Consider the following 19,219-nt stretch of genomic DNA (forward strand, 5'->3'; position numbering starts at 1 on the left):
AGGGCACATCTGGTGACTCACACAACCCCCCGCAAGACCTTATGGTGGGAGGGTCAAGGTGTATCTTTCTTTTTTTTTGAGATGGGGTCTTGCTCTGTCACCCAGGCTGGAATGCAATGGTTCGACCTTGGCTCGCTGCAACCTCCCAAGCAATTCTCCTGTCTCAGCCTCCTAAGTAGCTAGGATTACAGGCATGCGCCACCACATTGGCTAATCTTTGTATTTAGTAGAGATGGGGCTTCACCATGTTGGCCGGGATGGTCTCGAACTCCTGACCCGAGGTGATCTGCCTCCCTCGGCCTCCCAAAGTGCTGGGATTACAGGAGTGAGCCACCATGTGTGGCCTTTTTATTTAGAGACAGAGTCTCGCTCTGTTGCCCGGCTGGAGTGCAGTGGCGAGATCTCAACTCACTGCAACTTCCGCCTCCCAGGCTCAAGCGATCCTCCCACCTCAGCCTTCCAAGTAGCCAGCATGCCTGGCTAATTATTTTTAAAATTATTTTTTGTAGAGATGGGGTTTTGCTATGTTGCTCAGGCTGGTCTCAAACTCCTGGGCTCAAGCGACCCGCCTGCCTTGGCCTCTCAAAGTGTTGAGATTACAGGGGTGAGCCACCACGCCCAGCATGTATCTTGTTTCATACTCTCCCAAATCATATAAAGCCCAGGCCCCGCCAAACCTGGCCCTGCCTGCACCCCAGCACACCCGCAGACCCGCACACTGGCTCCCACCTGCTTGATCTTCTCACGCTGCTCAGCCGCGCTGCCTGCGCCATTGATGTGGAGGCTCTTCTTGTACATGGCCATGCGCGTCTTGCCCTCACTCCTCTGAATCTTGGGCAGCCGCGCCTTTTCCTGCTGCTGCCGCACCTTCAGCTGCTCTATCATGCGCTGGTTGTAGCGCTGCATCTGCTCCCGCTCCTGGGGAGGAACATCGCGGGGTGGGGCGGGGCGGGGGAGGTGCGGCGCTGAGGTCAGCTGCACTCCGTGAGAGGCTAAAGGCCCCCACACTCCATTCGGGGGCCCAGGACCAACGCAGCCCACAACGTTCAGCAAAGCAAGGCTTGTTATTTTACTTTTTATTATTATTATTATTTAAAGAAGACGGGGTTTCACCATGTTGGTCAGGCTGATCTTGAACTCCTTACCTCAGGTGATCCGCCCGCCTTGGCCTCCAAAGTGCTTGGATTACAGGCCTGAGCCACCGCGCCCGGCCTGTTATTTTACTTCTACTGCTAATAACATTTTTTTTCTTCTCACTTTAAAAATTCTTGTTAATATTTTGGATTCTTACCTTCTAAATGCCTTCTCATCTAATCAATGGTGGCATGCCATCATTAGCTAGTATCTCAAAGCAAAACGTACACTAAAAGGGATGGTTCATCATTAGTGATGGCGGATGTGAATTTATATTGTAAAAAAAAACTTGATATATTTAAATTTTTTTCCTTCCCCTAACACCTATTTGTATTTCAAAGCTCAGCATGGGCATCACCTCCTCCAAGAAGCCTTCCCTGATTTCCTCACCTGGTTGGGTAGCCTTATTCTGAACTCCCATGGCCCTATGCTGACTCCCATCACTGCACTCAGATAAGAAACTGGAATTATCCACAGCTGCTGTGCATCCAGACCTTGGTCTGTCTGTCACTGTCCCACTATGGAGGCTGAACTGAGACAGACAATTCCCACAGGAGAGGGTGCTTGGCCACACAGAGCAGGGCTCTCACCTGGGGAGTTCAGGGAAGGCTTCCCAGTAGAGGTGGTGTTTAAGTGGAGACCTAAAAGTATTCTGAGGGGATGCACAAGAAAGAGAGAAACAAAGAGGGAATGGAAAGGGAAGACAAGGAGGGAAAAGAGAAAGAGCAAAGGCAGACACACCCCGGGTGGGTGCGGTGGCTGACGCCTGTAATCCCAGCACTTTGGGAGGCCAAGCCGGGCAGATCATCACTTGAGGTCAGGAGTTTGAGACCAGCCTGGCCAACAAGATAAAAGCCTGACTCTACTAAAAATTACAAAAATTAGCCGGGTGTGGTGGCAAGCGCCTGTAATCCCAGCTACTTGGAAGGCTGAAGCAGGAGAATCACTTGAACCCGGGAGATGGAGGTTGCAGTGAGCCAAGATTGTGCCACTGCACTCCAGCCTGAGTGACGGAGTGAGACTCTGCCTCAAAAAAAAAAAAAAAAAGAAAGAAAAGGAAAGAAAAAACATCACAGCAAGTAACAAGAGTCAGCGAGGGAGCTGCTTGGGCCATCGCAGTTTCCCCTATTCCCGGTCCCTCGAGCTGAAGCAGGACACCCCTGGAGAACTTCCTGGGGCCTCACTGCAGCCAGCCCTGGCTCCTCTTGGGGGCACAGATGGTACCCACGAGGTGCCCCATCACGCACAGCTTCACAGCTCTCCCGCGTCGGCCCAGCAGCAGAGCCGAGCCCCGGGCCGCTGGCAACCTCACCTTCTCATGCTTGCGCAGCAGCTCGTGCCGCTGGAGGAAGTACTGGTCTTTGAGCTGCTGCTTCACCAGCTGGTGCCTCTCCTGCAGCTGGTGCTCCTCCATCTCCCACAGGGCCGCTTCCCGGTCTGCAGAGGACATGCCACCCGCCTGGTGAGGTGCTGACAGCCGGAGACTCGACAGGCCCTCTGCCCCACCCCTCTGTCCGGCCTCCTCACGCCGGAGCCGAAAACCAACCTGCTGGGCTCAGGAATCGCCACGTGTGCTACCTCATTAGACCATGTCGGCTGATCTGAGCTGAGGCCTAGAAAGTCCTGTAAGCCTAAGGAATGATAGCTCCCAGCAGCGTGGTATAGCAGGAAGTGTTCCAAGTCAGGAGCCAGAGAAACTGCAGATGTAGGCTGGAACCCAGCTCCATCAGTGGGATTAGGAATGGAGAGGTTCTCTAGGCATCAGCTGCCATCTCTGCCAAATCGACACAGCTATACCATGGAGACAGGAGCGTCCTTGGGAGACACTTTTTTTTTTTTGGAGATGGAGTTTCACTCTTGTTACCCAGGCTGGAGTGCAATGGCACGATCTCGGCCCACCGCAACCTCTGCCTCCTGGGTTCAGGCAATTCTCCTGCCTCAGCCTCCTGAGTAGCTGGGATTACAGGCACATGCCACCATGCCCAGCTAATTTTTTGTATTTTTTAGTAGAGACGGGGTTTCACCATGTTGACCAGGATGGTCTCGATCTCTTGACCTCGTGATCCACCCGCCTCGGCCTCCCAAAGTGCTGGGATTACAGGCGTGAGCCACCGCGCCTGGCGGGAGACACTTCTAAGTGCAATCCACACTGCATCTCTGCTTTCCTGATGGGCAAATGGGAAGGGCTCAGGTGGAGACCCCATGAAGAAGACACAATGGCCTCTTGTCATTATTTCTTCCTCTGAAAAATGGGTGAAATCCTCCTTGTCCCCTGCACCTCCCATGCATGCGTTATGGAGACAATGGTATCTGGCGTCTTATCACTGGAGGTCGATTAATCCACTCTTGTGCACAGCACCTGGGTGGGGACCTTGGGTCATAGGGAGAATCTCACGCCCTTTGAGACAGGAGATTATGCTTGGCTCACTTCGAATGTTGTTTATTTCACTGCATTCCTGTTCTGTGCAAAATGCTATCTGCTTTTGGTATATCAGAATCGTGATTTTGGCTTCCACACCAAAATCAGAACCATAGTTCTGTAAATAGGGCGGTTCTTACCAACATCATGGGATAGGAAAAGGAAGTGAAGGCTCTTCTCAAACAACTGTGCTCTATGCAGAATATTGAAAACGTAAGGACCCCATTTTTGCTGATCCACACCAAATAATAAGAGGTGTATGTTGCTTAACCGCACTGGCCATCAAAGACCTGGATGAGGCCTGTTTTATAAATGGCCCTGGGATATTGGCCTCATGTTTACTTCCTCACAGCAGGCTCAGACCGTCAAAAGTCCACAGGCACCAAACTCAAATTTGTACCCATCCCCTTGTTATTTTTAAAACATAATATATACGGCTGGGCACAGTGGCTCACGCCTATAATCCCAGCATTTTGGGAGGCTGATGTGGGCAGATTGCTTGAGCTCAGGAGCTCAAGACCAGCTTGAGCAAAACGGCAAAACCCCGTCTTTACTAAAAATAAAAATTAGCTGAGCGTGGTGGCATGCACCTGTAATCCCAGCTACTCGGGACGCTGAGGCAGGAGACTTGCTTGAACAGTGGAGGTAGAGGCTGGAGTGAGCCAATATTGTGCCACTTCACTTCAACCCGGGTGACAGAGTGAGACTTGGTCTCAAAAAAAAGAAAACCCCAAAAGCATGTATATAGTTACATAAAAAAGCTCAAACAGGCTGGGCCAGATGTGGTGGTTCATGTGTATAATCCCATCACTTTGGGAGGCCAAGGCAGGTGGATTACTTGAGGTCAGGAGTTCAAGACCAGCCTGGCCAACATGGTGAAACTCCATCTCTACTAAAAATATAAAAAATTAGCTGGGTGTGGTGGTGCAAACCTGTAATCATTTCAGCTACTTCAGAGGCTGAGGCAGAAGAATTGCTTGAACCTGGGAGGTGGAAGTTGCAGTGAGCCAAGACTGTATCACTGCACTCCAGCCTGGACAACACAGCAAGACTCCCTCTCAAAAAAAAAATAAAAGCTTAAACCAAGCAGATATTTAGCCATTTGGAGCCTGCCTCCTTTCTATACCCTGTGAAACTGCACCTAATATCTGCTAGCCATAGAGAAGGTAGACCCAAGGGTTACACAAAGACCCCACGGCCCTTTGCAGTTCTCTGACCCAGAGATGCCCCATCTGAGCTCTCTATGCTGGACAACTCCTCCAGACATGTGACCTCTCTCTCAGGTCCCCTTCTTGCCCAAGAGTTCTTTTGCCCTCTTCCCCTGCTGGGTGATGGCCTGCACCATCATCTCTAGAGGCCTCATTCTGTAAGGGAGCCCCTTGGCATGTAAACCTGTCCAAATGCCCCCCAAGCAAATCTGCTTGTATGCTACTGCCATCTTGTGGTCATTTATTTTTCTTCAGTCAGCCCTGAAAACCCTTGAACTCAGAACAGCACCAGGGTAGGCCCGGCTTCCTGATATTGTCATCCAAGGCCCAGCTCTATCATCCATCAACTGTGCAATCTCAGTGCTATGGTTTGAACGTTTGTGTCCCCTCTAAATGTGTATGTTGAAATCTTAACCCCTGAGGTGAGGGTATCAGGAGGTGGGGCCTTCTGGGAGGTGATTAGGTCATGAGGGTGGAGCCCTCGTGAATGGGATCAGTGCCCTTTTATTAATAAAAGAGACCCCAGGCTGGGCACGTTGGCTTATGCCTGTAATCCCAGTGCTTTGGGAGGCCGAGGCAGGCAGACTGCTTGGGCTCAGGACTTCGAGACCAGCCTGGGCAACATAGAAGACCCCATTTATACCAAAAACACAAAAATTATCTGAGCATGGTAACACATGCCTGTAGTTCCAGCTACTTGGGAGTTTGAGGTGGGAGGACTGCTTGAGCCCCAGAGGCAGAGGTCACAGTGAGCCATGACTGTGCCACTGCACTCCAGCCTCGGCCATAGAGCATGACCCTGTCACAAAAATAACACAAAACAAAACCACAAAACCCCCAAAACCCAAAGAGACCCCAGAGCTAGTCTCCCTTCCGCTATGCGAGGATGCAGTAGAAGGAGCCGTCTATGAAGCAGAGAGTAAACCCTCTCCAGACCACAAATGCGCTGGCACCTAGACTGTGGATTTCCCAGCCTCCAGAAGTGTGAGAAATGAATATCTGCTGTTTATAAGCCACCCAGTCAGTGGTAATTTGTTATAGCAGCCGGAATGAACTAAGATGCTTGGCCAAAGAATAGTAAGTCTCCAAGCCTCAGTCTCCTCATCTACCGAAATGGGGATAACCGAGGCCCAGCTTCACAGTGTTAGGTGAGGATTCAATGAGATAAAGTAGAAAAACGGACTGCGACATGGCCTGGCAGAGTGTTGCTCAGTCCACGCCAAGCTGTCGGATGGGGCTCCCCATCCTGTCTCCACCTTCCGTAAACCCAGCTCGCTTATTAACAATTTCCACCCACTTTAGGCCTGTTCCTTTCTTTTCTTCCCTTGTCTTCTGGAATAATGTCAAATAGTGTTGGTGACAACTGGTGTCTTTGCCTTGTTCAGTGGGGGTATTCCCCCGGTTTCACCATGAAGAATGATGTTTAGTTTTGGGGATGGAGAAGGCCTGGGGGGTTTTCTTGCCCATTCCCACTTCCCAGGGCTGGGCTGTCCATTGACAGAAACTCTGGGCCAAGACAGCGCTGCCGCTCGCATGCCCCCACCTCGAAGGAGCTCCTGCTTCCTCATGAGGCATTCACGCTCCTTGTCACAGATCTCCCGCCTGTTGTCGGCAGTGAGCTTCTTCATGGCCAGCTCCAGGTCCTCCTTTTGCTTGGCTACAAAGTCCCGGTCCTATGGGGAGGGAGGAGGACAGGCCTTTACTCAGAGCTGGCTTGAGCACCTCAATGTCTCTTCCTACTATGGAAGAAGAGCCCACGTGATCAGAGAAGAAAATTCAGAAAATGAAAAAGCAATTGGTGGAGGGGAAATTGAAGAGAGACTCAGAGATACATCAAACAATTTCAACATGTGGGCTTCACCTGGATCCTGGCTCAAAGAACAATTTTATTTTTTTTAAAGGATGACATTCATGAGACAATTGGAAACTGGAATGCTGACAAGGTGATGCTGTTCAGCAATTACTGTTGAATTTGCTAGGTGTGTTTATGGTATGGTGGTTATTTTTGTGATGTTTTATGGGTAAAATAATATGATGTCTGGGATTTGATTCAAAATAATACCTTGGGGTCAGGGAGTGAATGAGTGGACATGAGGTGATATTACTGAGATTAGGTGATAGGTATATGGCAGTTCATTATACCATCATACCTATTCCTATGTTTCTATGTTTTGTTTTGTTTTGAGAGAGGGTCTCGCTCTGTCACCCAGGCTGGAGTGCAGTCGCTTGAGCTTGGCTCACTGCAGCCTCGGCCTCCCAGGTTCAAGTGATTCTCCTGCTTCAGCCTCCTGAGTAGCCGGGACTACAGACATGCACCACCACACCCAGCTAATTTTTGTATTTTTAGTAGCGACGGGGTTTCACCATGTTGCCCAGGCTGGCCTTGAACTCCTGACCTCAAGTGATTTGCCTGCCTCGGCCTCCCTATTCCTATGTTTTTAATTTTCCATAATAAAGAGTAAAAAAAAAAAAATTAAAATAAAAAAATTTAGAAACCATGGAATTAGTAAAAATGGGTTGATAACTGTGGTATGTCTGTACAAGTGTATCTACAGCTATTGCTATTGTTGTGTTATAAAAATCATTAAAAAGGGCTCAAAGAGATATGTGTGCACTCAAGTTCACAGCAGGATTATTCACAATAGTCAAGGGATGAAAACAACCCACGTGTCCATCGATAGGTAAGTGGATAAACATCATGTGCTCTATCCACACAATGGACTATTATTCAGCCTTAAAAAGGAAGGAGATTCTGACACATGCAACAACATGGATGAACCTCGAGGACATTATGCTGAGTGAAATAAGCCAATCACTAAAGGACAAATACGTATGACTCCACTTATATGAGGTACCTAGAGTAGTCAAATTCAGAGAAAGCAGTGTAAAGTTACCAAGGGTTGGAGGAGAAGAAATGGAGTTACGGTTTGATGAGTGCAGAATTTCAGTTTCACAAGATGATAGAGTTCTGGAGATGAGTGGTGGTGATGGCCAGGCGGTGATGTGAATGTGCTTAACACCACTACCCTGTCTACTTAACACCACTACCCTGTCCACTTAATAATCGTAAAGATGGTCAATTTTATGTTATGACTATTTTACCACAATTTTTAAAAATTACCTAAAAAAATCTTTCCATGTTATAATATGATCTTCTGGCCAGGCACGGTGGCTCATGCCTATAATCCCAGCACGTTGGGAAGCCGAGGCAGGTGGATTGCCTGGGGTCAGGAGTTCGAGATCAGCCTGGCTAACATGGTGAAACCCCATCTCTACTAAAAATACAAAAATTAGCCAGGTGTGGTGGTGGGCACCTGTAGTCTCAGCTACTTGGGAGGCCAAGGCAGGAGAATCACTTGAATCTAGGACACGGAGTTTGCAGTGAGCAGAGATTGCACCAATGCACTCCAGCCTGGGCAACAGGGTGAGACTCCATCTCAAAAAAAAAACAAAAAAACAGAGATGAAACTCCCAGTTTTTGAAACTCTGTTTCAAAAAAATAAAATAAAATAAATAATGTGATCTTCTATCAAATGTGTGTCAGTGGCTGAAAATATTTCATGCAATGGATGCACTCTATTTATCCAATAAACAATAGCGTGTTTCCAGGTTTTATCTATTTTAAATAGTGCTACTCTTCAAATTCTGGTAGCTAAGTATTTGTGAACCTCTGATAATTCCTTCAGGATTTTTAGACTTCCTCAGGATTTCTAGAAGCAGAAAATTCAAGCCAAAGAATGTGCACATCTTCAAGGCTCTCCATGCAGCAAGCCATACAATCCTCTGTCCCTCTGCATGGATGAGGGCCTGTGTGCCCCGCCCTCGCCAGCTCTGCACTCTTCCTAATCGTGGTGTTACAGGACAGGTCACAGAGTGTCCCGGAGAGAACACAAGCATGAGGCCTCGACTCCCTCCCTGACTGTGAACTCAGCAATGTCACCTCTCTCAGCCTTAGTTTCCTCTTCTGCGAATGGGAAAATGAACAGCCCCTACCCTGGTAAGCCATGAATGCTGAACCGGGTAATATACAAAGCATTTGCAAATGTGGACTCAAATAGTCTCTGCTTTGGGGGCTGAGGAAGCAAAATACACAAAGACATGCTAGTGGGGGAAAATGGGAGCATTCTGGTAAGGGATGAAAAGGCTGGAGAGGCCGGGCAGGGCACAGCAAGGAGGCAGGCGCTTATCTTAGGGACAATGCGGGAGTCTGAAGGGTTTTAAGGCACAGGGCTATGGGGAAAAGGGTGCGATTATCAGCTTTGGAATTCACACTGATCACACTTGCAGGCAGGAGAAAATAAACTGCAGGGGAAAAACAGCAACAGGAAGTCTCGCTGGGGTCATTGGACAGTGGCTGGGGGGTTATGCAGATGGTGACAAGCTGATAGATCCAGAGACAGGAGATAAGAAATATACATACCATGCTTCAGCAGGTGATGAAGGACTGGAGGGAAAGGTGGGGTCAGGAATGATAGGCCAGAAAGGAAGGAAGATGGCATCCCTCAGAGCATGAGAACAGGACCAGGTCTGGGACATCATGAGTTTGATGTCCTTTAGACTTAAAAGATGCCAAGTGGGCAAGGCAATACACTGGGTTGGTCAAGGAGATGTAACTTACAAATAACCCTAAAACAAGGTAGGAGGCACTAAAGGGTTCGGGTATCCAGAGATGGAAGAGCTCACTTACAGGTGGAGTAAAGTCAATTAAGGAAGGCTGCATGGAGTAGGGGATAATGGAGGCCATGAAGGACGAGGCCAGATTTAGGTATTCAGGACAGGGTATTTGAGGGGCAGGGATTGGACAAAGGCAGAGAGGGGGCCTGGTCACCATTCCAGGTCTTGCACCAGCCCCTGCACTCCGCAGTTGAATCCAGGGACTCACAAGAAGCTGCTTTTTCTGCGTGTGTTCCTCCATCTTCTGCTTCATGCTCTCCTTCCGCTGCTGTCGGGGGAGCTTCTCCACCTCGTTCTTCACCTGCAGCAGAGACAGCCAACAGTGGCTGGGTCAGGGTCCTCTCCATGCTTCCTACAGTATAATCTTCAACCCAGAACTCCTGGGCCAGAGAGACCCAAGAAGAGGCTCAGCTTTGCAGGGGCCAGCATCCTACGAGGCTCCCCACCAAGTCCCTCTGAGCAGGTGCCTCACACTGGCCTACTCCTGCCTGCTGCTGGTTTCAGTTTCCAAATCCTCCAGCGGGTGCTGTTTTCAGCTGCTTGGTATCCACCCCTTCTTCCGGTAATAGCACCTCAGTTTCCTGCAGGGCAGTGTTTGTCAACCTTTTTAAAAACTTACAGTCCCAGGCTGGGACAGGTGGCTCATGCCTGTAATCCCTGCACTTTGGGAGGCCAAGGCAGGCAGATCACAAGGTCAGGAGATCAAGAACATCCCGGCCAACATGGTGAAACCCCATCTCTACTAAAATACAAAAAAATCAGCCAGGCATGGTGGTGCGCACCTGTAGCCCCAGCTACTGGGGAGGCTGAGGCAGGGGAATTGCTTCAATCTGGGCAGTGGAGGTTGCAGGGAGCCAAGATTGCACCACTGCACTCCAGCTGGGTGACAGAGCAAGACTCCGTCTCCAAAAAAAAAGCAAAAAATGGTCCCTATAGAAGTTCTTTTAGACATTTTTTTCTAATCCCTCTCCCACCATGAAATATTGATCCAACAGACAATACTGTCAATCTGATAAACCACTGTCATGTTTCAGTTATTTTGCTTCCTTTGGGGTAATATTAGCCTGGCTGAGAATGCATATATTTTTTTTTTCTGAGATGGAGTCAAGCAGTTCTCCCACCTCACCCTCTTGTAGCTGGAATTACAAGTGTGCACCACCACATCCAGCTATTTTTATATTTTTAGTAGAGATGGAGTTTCACCATGTTGGTCAGGCTGGTCTCGAACTCCTGATCTCAAGTGATCTGCCTGCCTCAGCCTCCCAAACTGCAGGGATTATAGGTGTGAGCCACCGCATCTGGCCCAGAATGCATACTTTAGGATCCCCCTTGTAGTCCCTGAAGTCCAGGTGGGCTGACACCCACCCACCCCCAGTCCTGGGCGGCTGAGCATCTGACCCAGGCTGGCCAAGCAGCACATTCCGTGCCCTTAGCCTCAGGAAATGATTCAGAGACAAGCACGTGACCGTCACTGGTCCAGTGCCCGCTTTGGGATGTTTGCTGGAACTACTGAAGAAAAGCTACCTGCTGTCCTCTGGAGTTGTTAAATTGGGGAAATGAAGGCCAAGGTGAGTCACCTTGTCATCCCCTGGAGCGGACTGCCTGAGATGAACTCAATGCAGGGAAGCAATGCCAAGAGATGAGAAAGAAGAATTCCTGGCAACACTTCTGCCCTCCTGGTCAGACGCCAGCAAGTGTTCTTTCCTCCTTAAGCCAGCTGGGATTGGGTTTCTGTCTTTTGTAACGGGGGACAAGGTCCATGATACCTCTCTCTACGGACCCTAGAGTTCCTCAGACTGTTCCTTCCTGAGAAACCCACACCTTCACAGGTGCCTAATAACCCAAAACCTGCACTGACAGAGGGCTCTTAGGAGCATCTGGTGGGGGGAAAAGACTACCCATGATCAAAACAAAAGAGCATTCTGCGGAGTTCCGGCGTGGTGGGGATAAGCCAATACAGGCAGTGTCTCCTGATGATTACAGTGAAAACTCTGCATCAAATGCGAAAGCGACTACTCGAGGACGCTGAAAACCAAAGCAAAGCAGGTGACATGAAGGGGAGTCAAAACTTGCAGACGAGGCTGGTACAGGGGAGAAGTTTCCTATTTTTCTTTTCTTTTTTTTTTTTTTTTTACTCAACCCCTCTCCCACAAAGTTTCCTATTTTCCATCACCCTTTGCTCTCCTGACTTTGCACCAAGCTCAGACCTGCCCAGTGGTGCAGTAGAAAAAAGTTGGCTAAAACTCCATAAGAAACCTTGTGTTTCTGGCCAGAGAACCAGGAAAAGAGGCTTGTGCAGTCCAGTGAATCCCAAAGAGAAGGGCACAGAAGGCCGGATGTGAACCACCACACCCTGGCTGAGAATGCATGACTGGTGGCTCATGCCTGTAATCCCAGCACTTTGGGAGGCTGAAGCAGGTAGATCACCTGAGGTCAGGAGTTCAAGACGAGCTTGGGCAACATGGTGAAACCTCGTCTCTCGAAAAATACAAAACTTAGCTGGGCATGGTGGCACGTGCCTGTAATCCCAGCTCCTTGGGAAGGAGGCATGAAAATCACTTGAACTCAGGAGCTGGAGGTTGCAGTGAGCCAAGATTGCACCATTGCATTTCGGCTTGGGCGACAGAGCAAGACTCTGTTGCAAATAAAAAAAAAAAAAAAAAAAAGGAAGGAAGGAAAGAGAAGAGCACAGGAAAAGGGAAATTCCTAATTCTATGTGTGAACACAGAGATTCAACCCTGAGCTGAGTATGAGTGAGACAGGTGCCAACCAGTATAGCAAAAAATCAAAAAAGCAAAGACCCAACTAAAATAAGATTAGAACCACTACCCACAGAAAATCAGACAGAACCTGTGGTCTACAGGGTTGCCTGTTAAACAAAAAACATCTACCTTCTCCAAAAGATTATGATACAGACCCACAGTCTACAGAACAGAACATTAAAATGTCAAGGATAGCCAGTCATGGTGGCTCACACCTGTAATCCCAGCACTTTGGGAGGCTGAGGCAGGTGGATCACTTGAGCTCAGGAGTTCAAGATCAACCTGGTCAACATGGTAAAACTCCGTCTCCACAGAAGATATAAATACAAAAAACTAACTGGGTGTGGTGCCAGTGCACCTGTAGTCTCAGCCACTTGGGAGGCTGAAGTAGGAGGATCACTTTAGCCCAGAAGGTTGAGGCTGTAGTGAGCTGTGATTGCACCACTGCACTCCAGCCTAGGCAACAGAGCCCTGTCTCTAAATAAATAAATAGAATGTCAAGGAAGCAATAAAAGATTACTCTGCATACAAAGAACCAGGAAATACAACCAATTTTCAAAGAAAAGGCCAATCAATAGATGTCAGCTCCAGGACGACACAGATGTTGGAACTGGCAGAAAGAAATGTTAAAGCAGCTATTATAACTATACTCCATGAGGTAAAGCCCACCCCCACAACCTTTTTCTTTTTTTTTGAGTCGGAGTTTTGCTCTTGTTACTCAGGCTGGAGTGCAATGGCGCGATCTCGGCTCACCGCAACCTCCGCCTCCTGGGTTCAAGCAATTCTCCTGCCTCAGCCTCCCGAGTAGCTGGGACTACAGGCGCACGCCACCATGCCCAGCTAATTTTTTTTGTATTTTTAGTAGAGATGGGGTTTCACCATGTTGACCAGGATGGTCTCGATCTCTTGACCTCGTGATCCACCCGCCTTGGCCTCCCAAAGTGCTGGGATTACAGGCGTGAGCCACCGTGCCTGGCCGGTAAAGCCCTTTAATACTTCAAATAATGGAAAGATGAAAGTGCACAACACAGAAAAACTAATTTTAAAAAAATTAGAAAATTTAAAACTAAACAATATGAATTCTGAGATTAAAATAAAACAGGCACTAGATGGGCTCATAGCAGAATGGTGCTCACAGAGGAAGGTCAGTGAATTTGAAGACTGATTAATAAAGATTATATAATCTGAATGACAGGAAAAAAGATGAAAGTTTCAGAGACTTATGGGAAAATTATCAAAAGCTCAATGAAACCCAAACAGGTTAAATTCAAATAAAACCATCTGGGCACAGTGGCTCATGCCTACAATCCCAACACTTTGGGAGGCAGAGACGGGTGGATCACCTGCAATCAGGAGTTCAAGACCAGCCTGGCCCACAAGGTGAAACCCCATCTCTACTAAAAGTTAAAATATTAGCCAGGTGTGGTGGTGGGCACCTGTAATCCTAGCTACTCGGGAGGCTGAGGCAGGAGAACCACTTGAACCCGGGAGGCGGAGGTTGCAGTGAGCCAAGATCACACCACTGTACTCTAGCCTGGGCGACAAGGGCAAAACTCTGTCTCAAAAAAAAAAAAAAAAGGAAAAAGAAAAAGAAAACCACCCTTATATATATCATAATAAAACTTGGAAATCAAAGACTAAAAAAATTTCAGGAGAGTAGTTAAGAGAAATGTGACATATTAACATAGGAAAATAATGCTTCCAGTGACCACGGATTTCCCAACAGACACTAGGGAGGCCAAAAACCACTGGAGCATCGTCCTTGAAGTGCTGAAAGGAAGGAATAGGTACGTCTAGTGAAACTATCCTTCAGACATGCCGGTAATCCCAGCACTTTGGGAAGCCGAGGCGGGTGGATCACGAGGTTAAGAGATCGAGACCATCCTGGTCAACATGGTGAAACCCCATCTCTACTAAAAATACAAAAAATTAGCTGGGCATAGTGGCGCGTGCCTGTAGTCCCAGCTACTCAGGAGGCTGAGGCAGGAGAATTTCCTGAACCCAGGAGACGGAGGTTGCGGTGAGCCGAGATCGCGCCATCACACTCCAGCCTGGGTAACGAGAGCGAAACTCCGTCTCAAAAAAAAAAAAAAAAGGAAAAGAAACTATCCTTCAGAAATGAAAGCAAAATAAAGACATTTTCAGATGAAGGAAAAGTAGGAAAAATTGTGGTCAGGAAGAAAGGCTACATCACAAGTACTTCAGGCTGAAAAGAAGTGAGCTGTGGAGAAACTTGTATCTTCAGTAAAAAAGAAAGAGCGACAGAAATGAAAAATATCTCCATAAACATAATTAACAATTTTCCCCTTAAGAGCTTTAAATCAAAAGTTATTACATTGCCTGGTATGGTTTTTAATATACGTAGATATAATACATGTGATAGGCCAGGTGTAGTGGCTCACACCTGTAATGCCAGCACTTTGGGAGGCTTAGGTGGGCAGATTGCTTGAGGCCAGGAGTTTGAGACCAGCCTGGCCAACATTGTAAAAACTCTTGTCTCTAGGCACGAGAACTGCTTGAACCAGGAGAAACTGCAGTGAGCCGAGATCATGCCATTACATCCCAGCCTGGGAGAGAGAGCAAGACTCTCTCTCTCAGTCTCAAACACACACACACACACACACACACACACACACACACAACCAAAAATGTGACAATTATAATAAAACTGAGAAAGAATCAAGATTAATTTAGGTGGTTGTAAAGGTACACTTTACTTAAAAAATTATAATATCAACTCTAAATAGATGCTGAAATAGGCATGTATATTATAATGCTCCAGAGCAACCATTAAATGTATACACCCACACACAAAGATAAACTAATTCATGAATTAAAAAAGAATACTAAAAACATTCAAATACTCCAAAAGGAGGTAGACAAAGATAAACTAATTCATGAATTAAAAAAGAATACTAAAAACATTCAAATACTCCAAAAGGAGGTAGGAAAATGGGGAAGAGAGGAACAAAGACCAAAGGAGACAAAACGGGTAACAATTTAAAAATAAATGGCATAAACACCTCTATTTAAAAAAAACAGATTTTCAGATGGGATTAAAAAAAAATCAAAGACCAACTATACACTGTCAACAAGAAACTCATGTTAAAAAATAAAGATTTAGACAGGTTACACTGAAAGGATGGGAAAAGACATTATATGCAAACACTTATCAAAAGAAAGTAGGGTTGGCTACTTATTAGACAAGGACTTCAGAACAAGGAATGTTATCAGGAATAATAATGGGCATTATATAATCATAAAAGAAGAGTCTGTTCACTAAGAAAATAGGACTATTTTAGTCTTAGGCAGAGACTAGGAGGCTGAGGAGGATCACTTGAGCCCGGGAGTTTGAGAGCAGTCTGGGAAACATAGTGAAACTTCCATCGCAAAGAAAATAAACAAATACATAAAAGAAAATGTGACTATTTAAAATAACAAAATAATTTCAAAAACTTGAAACAAAAGCTGACAGAACTGAGTAAGAAATAGATAAGTCCACAATTATAGTTGGGGACATTAACATTCCTTTCTCAGTAGCCAGTAGAACAAGTCGTCAGAAAATCAGTAAGAATATGGAAGACCTGAACAATACTATCAATTAACTTGACCTACTTGACATTTATAGAATATTCCACACAACAACAGCAGAATATACATCCTTTTCAAGTGCGCGTGAAACACTCAGTAACACAGATCATATCCTGGACCACAAAACAAGCCATACATTTTGAAAAATTAAAATCTTAAAAAATATATGAGCCGGGCACAGTGGCTCTTGCCTGTAATCCCAGCACTTTGGGAGGCCTAGGCGGGTGGATCACCTGAGGTCAGGAGTTTGAGACCAGCCTGGTCAATGTGGTAAAACCTCATCTCTACTAAAAATACAAAAATTAGCTGGGCATGGTGGTGGGGTCCTGTAATCTCAGCTACTTGGAGGGCTGAGGCAGAAGAATCGCTTAAACCCAAGAGGCGGAGGTTGCAGTGAGCTGAGATCACCCCACTGTACTCCAGCCTGGGTGACAAGAGCAAAACTCATCTAAAAAAAAAAAAAAAAAAAAAATTACACACACACACACACACACACACACACACACACACTATTTGATCATAATGAAATCAAACTAAAAAACAACAAATGAAATATATGAAAGCCCCAAAACATTTTAAAATTAACAAGTTTTTAAATAACCTGGGTCAAAGAGGAAGTTGCAAAGGAAGTTAAAAAGTAATTGGTATTGAATAAAAATGAAAATGCAACATATAAAGATTTGTGGAATGAAGCTCAGGCAGTGCTCCATTTGTAGCATTAAGCAAAATGTACAGCACTAAGTGCTTAAAGAAAAGAATAGTCTCAAATCAATGTTCTAAATGAGCTTCTACATTAAGAAACTATAAAAAGAGGAGCAACTTAAACCCAAGCCTAATATAAAACCAGAAATCAATAACATTGAAAAGAGAAAAATCAATGAAACAAAAAGCTGCTTCTTTGAAAGGGTCAATAAAATTAATATTACTATTGCTATAACTATTATTATTCCTTATGGATGTCTATTTATTCTAGCACCTGTTTTGTTATCTTTTCTTTTAGGGATTACACTTTTAGTGGTATATCCAAGAAATCTTTGCCTAACCCAAGGTCACATGCTTTAGGAGTTTTATAATTTTGGGTTTTATATTTTGATATATAATCTATTTTGAATTCATTGTTATGTAAGTGTGGGTTAGGTTCACTGTTATTATTTTTGAAGTTATAACTGTCAAGCCAGTTTTCCATGGATGCTAAAGATTACTGTGTATACAGGAACTGAGTAGCAGACCATCAAGTCCCTTCTCACAGAACTGTGAGAATGTACCCACATTAATATATATATATATGCATATATACACATATACAGGAAGATGTAAATTACTTGAAATTGACATGAAGAATAAATAGGTCAACTGCCTTGCTAATAATTATTTTTCCTATTTGCATATCTCCTTATTGAAAAGTGATTAGGTCTTTGAGGGTAGAGATCCTATCCATTTTGTTACTGCAGTATCCCTGGCAGCCAGCACAGTGCCACACACGTAGACCCTCAGTGAAATAGTTGCCGAATAACCCATTTTGACAGAAAGCAACTGGGACTCAGGGAAATGGCTTGTTCAAAGCCAAACAGCCAAGACTCGAAAACAAACCTGACTCCCAAGTCTGTGCTCTCTGCACAGGAGCTGAATGTGCTTAGTGCCCCCATGCGCCCCCAGCCCACCTGCCCATCTCCCTGCAGCTGGCCAGGACCACAGGAAGGCCAGTGAGGCACTCGCCCCAGGACAAAATTTAAAGGGCTGACAAAAATTCAGTAATCAGATAAATAACATAAAAAAGAAAAAACAAAACACCTAAATTCATGCAAAAAAAATCATGGACAAAATACCAAAATTTTAAATAAAGACAGGATCCAGGCCTGTGCCTGGGGCACCCAGCCTCATTGCCTCACCCTAATGTTGGCCCTGGCAGATCCTGTCTTTATTCTAATAGCCGATATCTGTTCATTATGAATTATTTGCATTTTTACTGTAAAACATTGCATTAAAATATTCTGTATTTTGATGACTCAGTTTTCAGGCCCTCTGAAATGTTGTGGGGGCAGACCTCATTTTAGCATGCTTCACTTTATTCCGCTTTGCAGATACTGTAATTCTTACAAAGTGAAGGTTTGAAGGTTTGTGGCAATTCTGTGTCGAGAAAGTCTATCAGCGACATTTTTCCAAAAGCATGTACTCACATCCTGTCCACATTTTGGTAATTCTCGCAATATTGCACATTTTTTCATTATTATTATCTCTATTATGGCGATCTGCGATCAGTGACCTCTGATGTTACTACTGCAATTGTTTTAGGGTGCTACGAGCCCATATAAGACAGTGAACTTAATCCATAAATGTTGGGATGTGTTCTGACTGCTCCACAGATGGCCTTTCCCGTCTCTTCCCCTCTCCTTGGGCCTCCCTATTCTCTGAGACACAATGATATTAAAATTAGGCCAATTAATATCCCTACAATGGCCTCTAACTGTCCACGTGAAAGTAAGAGATGTGTGTCTCTCACTTTAAATCAAAAGCTAGAAATGATGAAGCTTAGTGAGGATGGCATGGAGAAAACTTACTAGGTCAAAAGCTAGGCCGCCCACACCAGATGGTTGGCCAAGTTGTAAATACAAAGGAAAAGTTCTTGAAAGATAAAAGTGCCACTCCAAGGAACACGAATGATGAGAAAGCAAAGCAACCTAAGCTGAGGTAGAGAAAGTCTGAGTGGTCTGGGTAGAAGATCAAACCAGCCACAACATTCCCTTACCCCAAAGCCCAATCCAGGACACAACCCTAACTCTCTTTAATTCTGTGAAGGCTGAGAGAGGGGAGGAAGCTGCAGAAGAAAGGCTGGAAGCTAGCAGAGGTTGGTTCGTGAGGTTTACAGAAGGAGGCCATCTCCATAACATAAAAGTGCAAGGTGAAGCCGCAGGTGCTGATGGAGAAGCTGCAGCGAGTGATCGTGAAGATCTAGCTAAGATCATTGATGAAAGTGGCTGCACTAAACAACAGATTTTCAACGTAGATGAAACAGCTTTCTATTGGTAGAAGATGCCATCTACGACTCTCATAGCTACAGAGGAGAAGCCAATGCCTGGCTTCAAAGCTTCAAAAGACAGGCTGACTCTCTTGTTAGGGGTTAATGCTGATGGTGACTTGAAGTTGAGGCCAATGCTCATTTACTATTTTGATTTTTTTTTTTTTTTTGAGACAGAGTCTTGCTCTGTTGCCAGGCTGGAGTGTAGTGGCGCAATCTCGGCTCACTGCAACCTCCGCCTCCTGGGTTCAAAAAATTCTTCCCCCTCAGCCTCCTGAGCAGCTGGGACCAGAGGCGCGTGCCCCCATGCCTGGCTAATTTTTATATTTTTAGTAGAGACGGGGTTTCACCACGTTGGCCAGGAAGGTCTCAATCTCTTGACCTCGTGATCCGCCCACCTCGGCCTCCCAAAGTG

General features: G+C 46.0%; 1 protein-coding gene across 1 annotated transcript in view; it reads right to left on the reverse strand.

Annotated features, from left to right (window-relative positions):
• STK10 (serine/threonine kinase 10) overlaps positions 1-19,219 on the reverse strand; it is a 149,131-nt gene that overhangs the window by 14,366 nt on the left and 115,546 nt on the right. Inside the window, exons 13-16 of the mRNA XM_064376557.1 lie at positions 9,644-9,736; positions 6,305-6,434; positions 2,447-2,571; positions 730-918 (exon numbers count right to left, since the gene is read on the reverse strand). Of these exons, the coding sequence (XP_064232627.1) occupies positions 730-918; positions 2,447-2,571; positions 6,305-6,434; positions 9,644-9,736 (537 nt within the window). The remainder of the gene's footprint in view (positions 1-729; positions 919-2,446; positions 2,572-6,304; positions 6,435-9,643; positions 9,737-19,219) is intronic.

The sequence above is a fragment of the Aotus nancymaae genome, unplaced genomic scaffold (genome assembly GCF_030222135.1).
Source record: "Aotus nancymaae isolate 86718 unplaced genomic scaffold, 86718_ANA_hifiasm-v0.15.2.pri h1tg000015l_1, whole genome shotgun sequence".
In the NCBI taxonomy this organism is placed as follows: Eukaryota; Metazoa; Chordata; class Mammalia; order Primates; family Aotidae; genus Aotus; species Aotus nancymaae.